Below are 15,062 nucleotides of genomic sequence, written 5' to 3'. Positions count from 1 at the left end.
ACGTGCAATGTTGAAAAAATCTAGCCAGATCAAACACCAAACAAACGATTCAAAAGAATAGACTCTCTGTATGTAATATTTGTGTATGTAGTGGCTTGGCTGCTGTTCATTTTCAGGCAATTTTCACAATGTAAATATTGATCCAATGAATCAAATCAAAATTCAGTTCATCGTTCATTCGATAATGATTGAGAGAAAAAAGAAAGAGAGAGAGTGTGTGTGTAGCAGTGTTTAGCAGTTTTTCTCAATACCATCAAAAGATTTGATCATCAAACTATTTGTCTTGCATACTGATATTGAATTAACATAAAAAAAACGTAAATGGAATCCATAAAGTGAAAAAAATTTTTTTTTGTTTTTGTTTTGTTTAATTTCAAACGGGTTAGCAATGATAAATTGAGTAATGAAACAAAAAAAATTTAGGCAAAAAAAACATTTAAAGATAAATTCATTCATTTGATCGATAATTTACTACTACGTAGCTGATGATGATGAGACTGTTTTGGTCAAATCAACAGCATCCGAATTATTATTACCACTTGCATGCATACGATTAGATCTAAATGTATCGGCCAAACTATTGTTGTCCATCATTGTTGTTTTTGGTAGTTGTGCTTTATGTGCTAAATGACGATGGAATGGATCAAACAATAAATGATTCATCATGGAAGGTAAATTATTGGTGGTGGTGGTGGCGTTTGCCGAAAGTAATGGTGGTGATGAATTCGATGAATCGGCCACTAATGGTAACAATGATCCGGATGTATGTGACATTGGCATCATAATCGATGGCAGCACCGGTGTTAATAACTGTCCACATGATCGTGACAATGAGGTAGGAGATGTAGTTGAATTCTCAGAATGTATCATTGGACTTGTACTAGCTAACACATTGAATATTCGTTCATCATTGGCTGATGTCGATGTAGATCCGTGAGATGATCTCATGTTAAGTTTGTTGCAATTAGACTTTGTTACAATGGGTGTTATACCATATAGTGTAGATGTTGAGCCCATCATATGTTGTGGCATTATTTTATTGCTTGTTTTCGATGAAAAAGATGTAGAAGAATCGTCACAATTGAAACAGGAATCATTATGATGATGCTTGATTACGACCCGTATCGATTGAATGAGGCAACGGTGGTAGCAAACTAACTGGAATGGCCGCCGTATTCATTGGAAACGGAAAGAATGGGCTATTGAACATTGGATTGAAAGGAAATGAATGAAGATGGTGATGATGATGATTATTGTTACCATGAATTGGAAGTGTATTATGACTTGATAGTAACAATGGTGATGGTGTTGCAAGCGGAAGTGATGGCAGTGCTGTTGTCGTTGTTCGTGTGGAAATTGATGCAGCAGTCATCGGTAATGTTGAAGCCGTAGATATTGAAGGTGGTACAAGATGAGTGTTCCATGATGGATGGCTATAGAATGCAGTTGCTTTATTGTAATCATAAGGTAATGATTGTGGCATTGATTGATGAGTTATTATATCTGAATTACAAGATGATGATTGATTTGATTGTTGTTGTTGTTGTTGTTGTTGTCGATTGGTATGACTGATCTGATTTATACTACTGCCGGTCGTAATTCGAGATGATAATTGATGATTACATTTCAATTGTTGATGTTGAACAGGAATTGATGGTGGTGATGTTGTTGTTGTTGCTTGTTGTTTGATTTGATGTTTACAGAACAAACTCTTGAGATTATGATCTTTTTGCATTAGATTATGTTTTAATGCTGCTGCTTCATCAATCGATAGAAAATGTTCTATAGATTTAATCATTGATTGTTCCGTAGCTTGCCATACTAGTTCTATGACTTGAAGTTTTTGTTCCGGAAATAGACGAGTCAATGTTGATATTGGTGATGCTCGTCCAGAACGATAATCTTCGGCAACATCAGTCAATAATGATAAATTTTCATCCAATAATTTAGCTCTATTGACAGGTGTAACAATGTCGGCCATGATCATTTCATTTTCTTGTCGATTAATAATAGTAGAATCTGATTTTGAACATCGTACATTACTTGATTTGCCAGATTGAGCTTTAATTGTATTCCGTTTACCATTGCTTCCGATATTCGAATTACCTTTCGATGTTATCGATGGTGATGGCTGTTTAGTCTTTTCAACACATGATTTAGAGACAATTGGAATATCGGCTGCTATTTCTGATTCTTTAATTTCTGGTGGTGGTGTTGAATCTTGACAATATTTAGATCTTTTTGTTTCTGGTTCCGTTATTTCTAGACCAAATATTGGTCCTTGTGGTAAATAACCATTAACGGCCTGTGCTCCGGTTGCCATTGCTCGTAATCCGATAGCTATTGCATCTTCAGCCGCTTGTCGTCGTTTAAGAGCAACTTGTGCAGCCATTATCCGTTGTCGTTCAGCTATGAGATTACATTTAGCACAACGACAATCTTTAAAATGACAATGTCTTTTATGACCTTTGAGCCAGGATATCATTCCATGATTACGACAACGAGCACATTTAGGTTTACGAAGGCCACTACTGTTGTCGATTTGTTTGGTTGATTTACGGCGATTTCGAACAGATTTTGAGATACTAATTTCATTTTCGGCATCAACATTATCCTCATCATCATCATCATCATCATCAACATCACCATCATCATCAACATTGTCACCATCATCAAGCTCATCTTCATTATCAAGGATTATATTAGATGATGATTTTATTTGCATTGTAGTCGATTGAATTCTATCATCTACTTCAACTTCTTCATCTTCTTCATCATTTGATAGTGGTGGTGACGGTATTCGATGATTATAATCACCGTTATTATTAGCCAATTGTGTTTCAGGATTCATACGTAACATTTAAAAAAAATTAACAATCAGCAATTGGCCAATCAATGTTGTTTTGTTTCCGATGATGATGTTCACTATTTAAAAGTCGCTATAACAAAGCTGAACCACCAATAATTTTTCAATTTACTGTAGCAAATTGGTCTTTGCTTTACTTCTGTAATTGTGTTTGTGTGTGTGTGTTGCGTTGTGTTGACGACAAAGGTAACAAAAAACGAATTGGATTTTTTTCCTTTGCAAGTTTCTTCTTTTTCAATAATTTTGATATTTTTTTCGATTCTCTGATGATATCTTTTAGAGGTTTTTTTTTTGTTGTTGTTGTTGTTGTTGCTTTTTTTTCTCTCGTTCACAGCTTTCATAGCAAAATATTTGATTCACACTTGAATCAGTTCAAAATCTATCTATCTATACTTCCATATAACCAATTTTTTTTGTTTTTTGGATTTTTCATTCCAATGAAATATAGAGAAAGGAGGAGCTATATAAAAGTATTGAACAATGTTACAAATAAGGAGGTTCAATTCATTTGATGTGAACATTGTAATTTCGTTACAAAACCAAAAAAAAAACAAAGCAAAAAAAAAACAAAACAAAAACATCCAATATACAGAATATATATATACACTGACACAAGTAGGATGTAACGATGGCAGAAAAAAAAATTTTGCAACAAAAACCAGAAAGAAAAAACGAAAATCAAAAGAAAATTGTTTCACTTTGTTTATTTTTCAACCACCACCACCACCACCACCACCATTACCACCACAACCACCACCACCACCACCATCACTACATTTCCATGTTATGTAAGTTACATTAAATTGTAACACACACAAACACAGATGAACAATATCCATATTGTAAAATCTGAACCAGTGATTGGTACCGCCTATTTCAGACATAAATAACAAAAATATAGCGACTAACAAACTATAGACTTTCCGCCTACAGATATGTTGATACTTTGATGATGGGCACATTTTATATATTGTTTCATTAATAATAAATAGGATATATATATGAATGGTAGCAGCAACAGCAGCAGCAGCATTTTTATCCGATTCTAACAAATGCTGTAGATTCTGGCATCCATCCGCGAATATTAAGCATCACCATTATTATCTTCAGGCATGTCTCCTCTGATGGTTATTTTTTTTCACTTTTTTGCGTCATAATAAACACACAAATGATGGAAACGAAATTGAATCTATAATGAAGAGAGAGAAAGAAAAAAAAACGATCGATACTGTTGCAGTATGATGTTACAGAGCTGCTATAAAACATTCTCATATAATCAAATTATATATGGGTATGATGATGATATACCAACTCTTGAACAATAAACTGTTTCTTTCGTTCATGAGTGGATTGCTTAATGATTGTCTTTTTTTTTGTCCAATGAAAAGACGACCACAGATGGTATCATCATGAATTTTTTTGTTTTGTTTTCATTTTTTTTTACATTCATCTTGTTCAATGTAATCAAAATCGTTGACTGAATGACAGTGATAACTTGGTTGATTGTTTAGGAATTGACATTTAAAGCTTATTTATTTTTTTTAAACATTTTTCCATACACACGCACATCGATCTATCTTTTTTTTTAGCGCAAATCGGATCATACAGAAGAAAAAAAGAAAGAATCTTGACTGGATTGATCATGTCAACCAGTATGGAATTAGTTTTGGTCTGATGATTTGTGCATAACAGCTCTCTCTCTATATATATACTAGGAATATTTTTCTTCAAGTTTTCAACACATCCAGTAAAATCCATTTGGCCAATTTTTTTTTTCATTTTTGATACTAAGGGTTACATTTCACTTGATATCTGATACTAGACAACTGACCATAGTTGGTAGTTTCAATGTTGACCTAAGAACTAAAAAAAAAAACTAATAGCAATTTTGTGTGATAATCATTACACATTTAGTTGAACAATGACAAAAATGTACATAATTATGTCACAAAAAATCTATCGATTGGCCATTCAACTCAACAACAACAACGATCGATCGGTCAAGATTGGTTGATTTGTTACCAAATATATTGGATGGAAGATGTAAAGTTATTTTTGATGTTGATGATAATGGTAATAATTCATGCATATGGTCTCAATGAACAAATGAACCGAAATAGCTGATTCAAATGGCTCGATTTACATATTGTTTACACAATGTTCGGGGCCATCATACTGCCGTTTTTTTTTATTGGCCGCATCATCATCAAAAAGCCAACCAACAAAAACAAAATAAAACAAATCTGAACCACAAAAAAAAAATATAGGAGGGCAGACCATTTATTTACATTGTTGTTGTTGTTGCCACACCATCATCATTGCATCTGATCCTTCGATCAAACCACAATCATCATCATCATCATCATCATCAACATCATCGATGAAAAACCGAACATTTCAAATTAGCTGAAATGTTCGACATTTGACAGGATCGATGAGTAAACAAAAGAAAAAAAAAGTTTTATTATGATTGGCACTCATCATCATCATCATCAAGTCGAATAAATTCAAAAACAATGCGGCTCCTCTTATGCAAACATACAAATATACAACAAAAAAAACTGTCTGTGGGTGGTTTGTATGTGTCTGTATATTATTATTATTATGTGTGTATGTGTAGGTGTGTTTGCAAATATATGCGGATGAATATAGATGATGATGATGATGGTTCACACTATTGTGTTAATTCATCATTTTTTTTGCTGCAGGCTGAAAAATTCAAAAAAAAAAACACATCCCAATGCAAAATAATATAAGATTACCAGATTTGATCAATAAATTTTTATTCTCTATTCACGACATTTTGGTCCAAGATATTCTAAATATTCCCCAACATCTTTACAGTATACATTTAACAATCGTAATGTTGATTTGTGTCTATCAGTTAATTTATATAATGTACAATTATCACATTGAACGGGTACATGATTCATACGTATCATAATTGATGGATTCTGATTGTTGGATTGAGTTTGATTGAAAATGTTTGCAATGTAAAGAAGAAATTGTGGATCGAAATTTTCATTGTCAGACAAGTTGATCATTATAGGTTGTTGTTTACTTTTCTTTACAAAAATATCATTTTTTATTTCTAAATCGGTAATATTTAACCATTTTAATTGATTATTTTGTTTGAGAATTATTTCTTGACAATTGTTTCCTGTTTCTAGTGTGAATTTTCCATTGAGATCTGTATCGATAATGGCCAGATATTTTATCGAATGAAAAAATAATTCAAATTTATCCGAAGGAAATCCAGTTACGTTTCCGATTGTCAATTCATTTAGACCATTTAGTTTTTGCAATGTAATTATCTGATCGATTCGAGAAATGTTGTATATTATCAGTGTAGATAATTCAATATTAATCATACTGATGTTCAAAATTAGATGAGGCATATCAATTATTGTTAAAGTTTTTAAGCCATTAATATTCAATACTTGAGCATCGATTGTTACGAAATCGCATCTTCGAATAATTAGTTGTTCCACGAGAATATTAACATTATCTGGCCAATCCAATTTTTCTACACCGGTTTGATTCTCAATTATAAATTTTGAAAAATTATATGACTCCGCGATGAATGAATGATTTAGATTTGGACAAATTATTGTTTTAGATGATGGATAACATAAACAAGGACCAAGTTCTTCATAGACAGGACATTCGTTTATGATTTTTTTTGGCTTTTCCGTGGTTGTGGTTGTTGGTTCCGTGGTTGTGGTTGTTGGTTCTGTCGTTGTGGTTGTTGGTTCTGTCGTTGTGGTTGTTGGTTCCGTGGTTGTGGTTGTTGGTTCAGAAGTTGGTGTTGTCGGTTCCGTCGTTGGGGTTGATGGTTCCGTAGTTGGGGTTGTTGGTTTCGAGGTTGAGTTTGTTGATTTCGTAGTTGGCGTTGTTGGTTTCGTAGTTGTGGTTGTTGGTGCTGGTTTCTTGGTTGTTGGTGTTGGTTCAGGAGTTGTGGTTTTTGGTTCTGTAGTTGGCGTTGTTGGTTTCGTAGTTGTGGTTGTTGGTTCTGTAGTTGTTGGTGCTGGTTTCTTGGTTGTTGGTGTTGGTTCAGGAGTTGTGGTTTTTGGTTCTGTAGTTGTCGTTGTTGGTTCCGTAGTTGTCGTTGTTGGTTCTGTAGTTGTGGTTGTTGGTTCGGTAGTCGTAGTTGTTGGTTCCGTGGTTGTCGTTGTTGGTTCGGTAGTCGTAGTTGTTGGTTCGGTAGTTGTGGTTGTTGGTTCTGTAGTTGCCGTTGTTGGTTCCGTGGTTGTCGTTGTTGGTTCTGTGGTTGTCGTTGTTGGTTCCGTGGTTGTGGTTGTTGGTTCCGTGGTTGTCGTTGTTGGTTCTGTGGTTGTCGTTGTTGGTTCTGTAGTTGTTGGTGCTGGTTTCTTGGTTGTTGGTGTTGGTTCAGGAGTTAGGGTTTTTGGTTCTGTAGTTGTCGTTGTTGGTTCCGTAGTTGGAGTTGTTGGTTCTGTAGTTGTGGTTGTTGGTTCAGGAGTTGGTGTTGTTGGTTTCGTGGTTGAGTTTGTTGATTTCGTAGTTGGCGTTGTTGGTTTCGTAGTCGTGGTTGTTGGTTCTGTAGTTGTTGGTGCTGGTTTCTTGGTTGTTGGTGTTGGTTCAGGAGTTGGGGTTTTTGGTTCTGTAGTTGTCGTTGTTGGTTCCGTAGTTGTCGTTGTTGGTTCTGTAGTTGTGGTTGTTGGTTCAGGAGTTGGTGTTGTTGGTTTCGTGGTTGAGTTTGTTGGTTTCGTAGTTGGTGTTGTTGGTTTCGTGGTTGAGTTTGTTGGTTTCGTAGTTGGTGTTGTTGGTTCCGTGGTTGTGGTTGTTGGTTTCTTAGTTGTTGGGGCTGGTTTTTTGGTTGTCGTTGTTGGTTTCGTGGTTGTGGTTGTTGGTACTGTGGAAGTTGGAGGTTGATATTTATCCAAGAAATCAGTCAATTTTTTAATATCGTGTTTGGTGTGACGTTTTTGAAAATCATTCTTGTCAGATTCAAGATATTTTTTTTTATCTTCTTCAACATCTTTAATTAATTCTTTAATTTTCTTTGATATAAATGAACTGTTGTCTACCGTTTTCAGAAAATCATTAGCTCTTTTAATAACATTGTCAATTTCTTCAATCAATGAATCATTGGATTCCGAAATAATCAAATTTTCAGAATAGACTTTTTGGAAAAAAAAATATTCACCGATCAATATATTGAATCAATAAAAAAAAATTAATATTGCTTACCAAAATTGATGATGGCTAATAATGACAAAGTCAATGATAATAAAAAGTATTTAGATGCCATTTTGTATTCATTAATTTTTAAACAAAATTTGAAAATAATTGCATTATTAATGAGAATATTTAATGATTTTATATGAAAATAAAAACCAGAACAAAAAATTAAAATACATGACAATCATTCAAAATGATCATTGTTTGTTATTATCATATACGATATTCAATACAGAAATCAAATCATTACCAAATTCCTATTCATTGTTTAATCGTCTGATCAGATACGGAAAACAATACAAACATTGACAATCATTACAATTGGGTGTTTCTGCATTGTGCATTTTTAATCGCAATCATAATAATTGAGAATTTATAAAAATCCACAAATGTTGATATACAATAAAGAACAATTTTTATTTTATGAAAAAAAAAATCATTGTTTGACATTATCTATGATAAGTTATAACAATAAAATGGAAGAATGGCAACAGCTATATGCCAAAAAAAAATTTTAACAATCAATCATAAAATCGATCATCATTTACATCTAAAAATATGGCATGAAAAATTATGTTATTTCAATCGGATCGATTCCATATCATTGGCAAGACTGGATAAATTGGGCATACTAGTTCGTAGAATTGGATTTGATACTGTAATAGGCATAGCATTCTTTGAATGATCAGAAACCCAACTATGACCATTTCGGAACATTGTAATTGATTGTGGCGATGAATTCCGTAATTTTGGCGATGATGTTGGACAATTTCTGATTTTAGCTGCTCTATTAGAGTAGCTTCGGGGTAAAATAAAAGACATTTGGCGACTTTCCATTTGTTGACCCAATGATGAACTTAAGTATTGAAGTGAATTTTGAGCTTCATCACGTACTCGATTATCGGGATCTTCCACTGAGAGATAAAGAAGACAATCCATCTCTTTACCACAAAACACTTTCATCGCCATAAATGATGGTTCATTAGGAGATTGGATACGTTGCATGAGACGAAATAGATGCATTATACCATAACAAGATGCTTGGCGAGTTGATGGACATGAGGATTCTAAGCCAGCAAGGATATGTTCACGAATCTAGTGCAAAAATAAGACTAATTAATAAAAATATTGGATAATGAATAATTGTACCTCAAACCGTGATTGCTGCCATTGATACATTAACCATTGATTGATTAAACGAGATAATTCTCGTAAACGGTCCGATTTTTTCACTTCACCAAGAGATCGTGCTGAATTAGATGGTGAATATTCATAATTGATGCGTGAATGACAATTTTTACGAATTGTAGATTCATGCATATAATGATGTTCATATAGTAGATTGAACAAAAGTAATGTTAAATCAGGTGGCAACCATCCACATTGTGGATCAAACTTTCCGAATAAAATCTTTTCTACATTCAACAGAGGCCATTTTATCGTACGTATTTTAGCCATCAAATAATTCAGATCAAAAGCTGTGTGAAAAAAATCAGCCAATTGCATTGGTTGTATTCGGGTTTGTTTCATTGATCCATCAATTTTTGAAAAACAATGGTAATTATGACGATCAAATAGATTTAATTCAAAAAAAGCACGCACATGAAATATGGTAACCAGTTCTGTGCTCGACAACTGTTTTTGACTGCTAAATGAGATGAAACAATTGCTTCCACAAGAGAGTATCGATAATGCCAACCATCGAGCTGAGTGTTGAAACAAAGTATCTATTTCTTCACAATCATTGATGCTCGATTCTTTTATCAAAATGTAATTGTGCATCATCGATGATAGAATATGAAAGAATTGATCAAATGAAAAGATCAAAGAATAATCATGATTTGATGGACATAAATGTCGGACTAATTCCAAAACTCGGTCATCTTGACCTATGTGCGAAAAAAAATAAAAAATTAATAAGGTCAAAATAAATTGTTAATGCCAATCATACCGAATGGTTGATTTTTAAGAAAATGGAAATTTCGATTCTGATCATAATATTTAAAAATAGACGATAAAATTAAATAAATTTGTTCCATGGCAAATGTGTCAGCCTGTAAACGAAAAAGTGCACATTGTTCTCTCGATTTTAGAATCCATGTGCCAACATAATTAAGTTGTTCGGTGGCCGATTCAAGGTGGATGGCAAGTAATCGATTCCACTGGAATATTAGTTCATTGATATCAACTTGATCTTTTGACAAGTATGGCGATGATTCCAAATGCGGTCGATTCATTCGTTCGTATTCATTCGAATCAAATGAAGCGAGAATACGGGTTTTGCTTCTATAGTTATCATGGTCACTCGTGTCAGAATGATCGAGAAATTCGAAAGCTTGTTCAATAAACTCGTTAGTCTGATGCTGATCATGAGAGAGACATTCGTTGTCATTATCAGAGCTTAAATTATTTGAATGTTCATCGTCAGAAATCTCATCTTGATTGTGTGGTTGAGATTTTGTTAGTTTTGTCATCAATCGTTCATACAAGGTAATCAATCGTGTCACCGTTTGTGACATGAGAGTTATCTCAATCGATTGACCATAATGATCTTGTAATGAGGCTTGCAATGTTTTTAGCATCATTACCATTGATTCCAATTGATTCTTCGTTTCAATCTGAGACGAAGATGGAGAAAATGATGTTTGAGAGCAAGGTCTTAAAGAATAATGAGGCCATGAATCTGAACTTGAAATGCATTCATTGTTCTCATCATCATCATCGACGCCATCATTATGATGATTAGATTCAATAGCTTTAATCCGAAAAGGGAGTGTATGTGTGCCCGAGGCATCACTTAAATCTGATGAAGAAATGAATGTAGGTAATGATAATAATGATCGTGCAATATTTTTATTAATACCGAATGACCCCCTTTGTTGCTGCTGTTGTTCTAATTGATCACTACATTTTCGTTTCATCATCGACGATGATTTTTCGGAATGCGTCATCCATGAACCACGACGAATCAAACGGCCAGTTGACTGAACTAATGGTGAAGATAGCAATCGACGGCTCGACCTACGTATGGTAGATTCTTTCTTGTCCATTTCAATGTTAATATCATCCTGACAATTCGGATTCCATTGACAATTCAGTCGTAATTTGAGCGATCCGCTTGGGTTACAATCAACCAACAAGGGACATTGTTTGGCAACTGATTGTAATAGTTCGGCTAGAGAAATCGAAGTTGTACCAATGTCGACATAACGATATCTGGCTGGCCAAACTGCTAGCGATCTCCATAGGCCAGACTTCATTTCTCTTATTCTGCAAGTAATATGCGATTGAAGAGAAGCCTGAAATCGGACAGTGTTGATGTCAAAGTCCCATATCCTTTGCAATTGACGACCAACAATTTTAACCCGCAAAATTTGCCTATGTTGTCCATGGCGAAATTCCAATTCATAATAATCCCGCGGACAAATACGAGCCCAACCTTCAATGTTTTCTACGCGAATCTCAAACGAACCAATCATTAATTGTAATTTGGCGGCCAATGATTGTAACATTCGTTCATTTGAACGCCATTCACGATAGCAATTTTTTCGACAACGATTACTACTGTTGGTAGATAATTTGGCCATTTTAACCAATGCTTCTTGACATCGATTGCCATGTTCGTATTGTTGGCGAAGATGGGCAACTTTGGCCAATTGTATTCGAATCCAATCACGTAATTGTAATTGGTGTGCGGATGAGGAATCGGAATCGGTAGTGAAATTTTTTTCAGGCATGTTTGGTTCATTTACATTATAACAAGAATGTTTTCTGTTGTTGTTGTCCTCTTGATTAGGTGACGATGTCCATGATCTCATATTTACATGGTTTTGGTTGGATGATTGTTGCAGCGTTTGGTTAGTATGTTTGATGCAATCACCATTTTCATAACTATTATGTCCATTATTTGATGATGTTGAATGAAAATGTTGTTGTTTGTCATTAACATCATGACTATCGTTGGCACTGTGATCATCATCATCACAATCATTTTTGTTATGGTTGTTGTCATCTATTATTCGACTAGTCGATGAAATATTTGAATTTTGATGAATCCATTGTTGTTGAATGCTGGATAAACATTGTCTATTTTATAAAAACATGACAATTGTCAATAACCAAATATGGAAAATATAAGACAGGAAATACAAGATAAATCTATCATAAACACAATACTTACAGCAAACTATGTTCGTAAGATTCAATAAAATCACCAACATTTTCCCACTGTGTTCCAGACGTACGTATCGATGGTGATGGTTTTGACGAAATCGATGATGATGACGATAATGATGTGCCTGATGATAATGTTAACGAACAATGACGCCTAGATGCCCATGATGATAAATTAGGTGATGACATTTCATCTTTTACTTCTTTTACATCCATTAAACTATTATTGGTTTGCAAATGGAAACGGTCATCATTTTTTATGAGCATATTGGCAGCTGATTGATTACGAAACAATTGTAATGCTGATGGCATCGATATTGATGATGATGAACTTTGTGTGGAACATCCACTGGTCGTAGAACTACCACCACCACCGTTACTTTTAAGTGGTTGTCGTGATGATGATGATGATTTGATATTCATCGTAATCGTAGAACATTTATTCTCATCACCATTGTTGGTATTCTCATTGGCTAATGTGATAATTTTTGAACGAACTTTTACTATGTTAGGCGATAATTTTCTATGATCTGAATGTTTGTTCAACATGTTCATGGAATGATCTTCACACATATCATCAACATCATCTTTATGACAATCGGTCACCGTGGTAGTTCGATATAGCTGCTGTTGATCATGTTGTTGTTGCTCTACATTGATATTATGACATTGAAATGGCATCATACAACCACCACCACCACCACCACCACCAATGCCGCCGAATTGTAGTTGTGATGAAATATGGACGTTGTTATCATGGCGCATGATCTTGCGATTGTTTGTTGAAGAAGACATGGATGATTTTTTTAATCTTTTATCGACTAATAATTCTGTTATTACTGATGGTCGATCATCAACGATTGCTGTTGTTGCTGATGATGGAGCATGATAAAAATCTGAAAATTTGTTCCGGTAGTAATCTTCAAATGATGGCCCATGATGACTAGTTTTGGTCACTTTTTCATAGTCCGATTGAGAATATCGATTTTTCTTCATAACATTCAAACGTATGGATACGTTATCAACCAAATGTATAGACACAATTATATCAAAATCCTAAAATCAGTAAACAATCACAATCTTAAGGTAAATGTTTTGAATTTTCACTTACTTGTGGATCGTTAATAATAAAAATCACATCTATCTTTCTTAAATTAATGCGACAAGAAAGATTGATGAAATGATTGCGTTTTATGGCCGAAATGTTATGTATGAGACATACATACACAAACAAACACGAGACAGTAGTTGTTGTGGTTGTCGTTTTTTTGATTTTTTTTTTCATTTCACGTTACGCTTTAGTGAGTAAGAGAAATTCATTCTTTGAAAAAAAAATAACAGCTGGTTTTGGCTGATGTGATGATCATTTGTGGGGCTACATTGTGTGTGTGTGATATTGTTCCAAATAAAAAATGCGTTTACCTTGTGACAGTTAGACATTAGTAGATTTGGTTCATAATAAATGCATTTATTTATTTATTATGTGCACGAACAATGAGATCATATTATTAATATATATGCCCAAAAGCAAAAGTGTCGACCACTTGTTGCCCAAACTTCGAATCTATAGTTGATCGTTTTGTGGTATATACAACATTTAACATTGCTTCTAGCAGTAAAGGTTACATTCAGTGGACAATTATTTTTTGGCCAATAATCATTACTGACATCTGTGGAGGGTAGTAGTATACATGAATTATATTGAATAATAATAATAAAAAAAATCGATCCAATAATAATTCTTTAATTGAATTATTACTTTGTTTTTGTGGGGGGGCGAGCGGAATAAGGGTTTACTTTATAAATTAAACGATCAATTGCATAAGATTAATCGTTATGATTCAATCCGATTGATTGATTTATAATAATGGAATCAATAAATCGATATATGGCAATTATAATAATAATGTTGTTAATGGTTTTCAAAATGGTAAACAAAGTTAATGCTTCCATGTTAAATGTAACCTGTGATAATGAACGTAACAATATAATAGCTGGCCAATCTGGATCAATCATTCTATTAAAATGTTGTAGTGAATATTTTATGTGTAAATGTTTACAACAACATTGCCGCCTGGATATGAATAATGATGCTGATGATGTATGGTGTAAGTTTATTAGAAAAAATCCATGTCGAATACAACCAAAATGTTATGATAAACATGTAGTCACTATTGATAATAATGGTAATTCACCTGAATGTGAAGCATTCAAATCAAATTGGCGACAATGGTTATTGACAATCATCATCTATGGTTCAACAATAGTTGCTACAGGAATTATCGTTCTTATTTGTCTGGTTGGTTATAAAAAATGTAAAGCAATTTATAAAATAAAATATAGTGAAAAAAAACGAAAACGACAACAACCACAACGAACAGAACTTCGATTTACATTGGCCACAACACCGAATGTTGATAGTGTATTTGTTGTGGATAAATTATCTAGAGTACAATCTGGTTCACGTTCATTTAGTGCTGGTACAGGAGGCATTAGCAAGACTGTAAGTGGCAGTCAACGTATAGTGCAGAATCAGAATGAACCAAGCATTTCCGATAAAGTAATGAATAACAACATGACGACCACTGGTGGTGAAAGACAGCCATATTCAATTTCATATAGTCGGAATACCATAACCAAAAAGAACAATAGAGCAACAAAATGTGGTCGAAATCGAACAGAAAACAAAAAGATAACTCGAAGTTTTCTAGTTAAAGCACTAATGTGATCACAATGAAATTTTGAAATTTATTTTTTTATCTTATAGATAGAGATTGCCATTAAATTCAATTCTATTGTATGAATGATAATAACACAATAT

The 15,062-nt window shown here is 33.8% G+C and overlaps 4 protein-coding genes across 5 annotated transcripts; 1 reads left to right on the top strand and 3 right to left on the bottom strand.

The window, feature by feature from the left end:
- Positions 1-418: 418 nt before the first annotated feature.
- LOC142597750 (uncharacterized) lies at positions 419-1,032 on the bottom strand. Its single transcript, XM_075733416.1, has one exon. It carries the CDS (start codon positions 1,030-1,032, stop codon positions 475-477), a length of 558 nt encoding a protein of 185 aa, XP_075589531.1. The 3' UTR covers positions 419-474.
- LOC124495523 (uncharacterized) lies at positions 990-14,017 on the bottom strand. Of its 2 annotated transcripts, XM_047058917.2 has the most exons (5): positions 13,353-13,967; positions 12,249-13,297; positions 10,020-12,154; positions 9,218-9,957; positions 8,467-9,163 (listed from the first exon to the last, which is right to left on the bottom strand). In XM_047058917.2, the coding sequence occupies exons 1-5, from the start codon at positions 13,524-13,526 to the stop codon at positions 8,645-8,647; spliced, it is 4,617 nt and encodes a 1,538-aa protein (XP_046914873.2). In that variant the 5' UTR covers positions 13,527-13,967; the 3' UTR covers positions 8,467-8,644. The 2 variants fall into 2 exon arrangements, with proteins under 2 accessions (XP_075589529.1, XP_046914873.2); XM_075733414.1 differs by lacking the exons at positions 8,467-9,163; positions 9,218-9,957 and adding an exon at positions 990-2,528 and having other exon boundaries at positions 10,940-12,154; positions 13,353-14,017.
- LOC124495730 (uncharacterized) lies at positions 5,625-8,171 on the bottom strand. The gene is made up of 2 exons (XM_075733415.1): positions 8,078-8,171; positions 5,625-8,009 (listed from the first exon to the last, which is right to left on the bottom strand). Exons 1-2 carry the CDS (start codon positions 8,136-8,138, stop codon positions 5,656-5,658), a joined length of 2,415 nt encoding a protein of 804 aa, XP_075589530.1. The 5' UTR covers positions 8,139-8,171; the 3' UTR covers positions 5,625-5,655.
- A 16-nt stretch (positions 14,018-14,033) lies between the features above and the next one.
- On the top strand, positions 14,034-14,969 carry LOC124495525 (uncharacterized). Its single transcript, XM_047058918.2, has one exon. The coding sequence runs from the start codon at positions 14,109-14,111 to the stop codon at positions 14,967-14,969; it is 861 nt and encodes a 286-aa protein (XP_046914874.2). The 5' UTR covers positions 14,034-14,108.
- The last annotated feature ends 93 nt before the right edge of the window (positions 14,970-15,062 follow it).

This window comes from Dermatophagoides farinae, chromosome 8, assembly GCF_024713945.1.
Source record: "Dermatophagoides farinae isolate YC_2012a chromosome 8, ASM2471394v1, whole genome shotgun sequence".
Taxonomy (NCBI): Eukaryota; Metazoa; Arthropoda; class Arachnida; order Sarcoptiformes; family Pyroglyphidae; genus Dermatophagoides; species Dermatophagoides farinae.
Note: the sequence above shows the minus strand (reverse complement) of the source record. Positions and strands in the feature narration are given on the sequence as shown.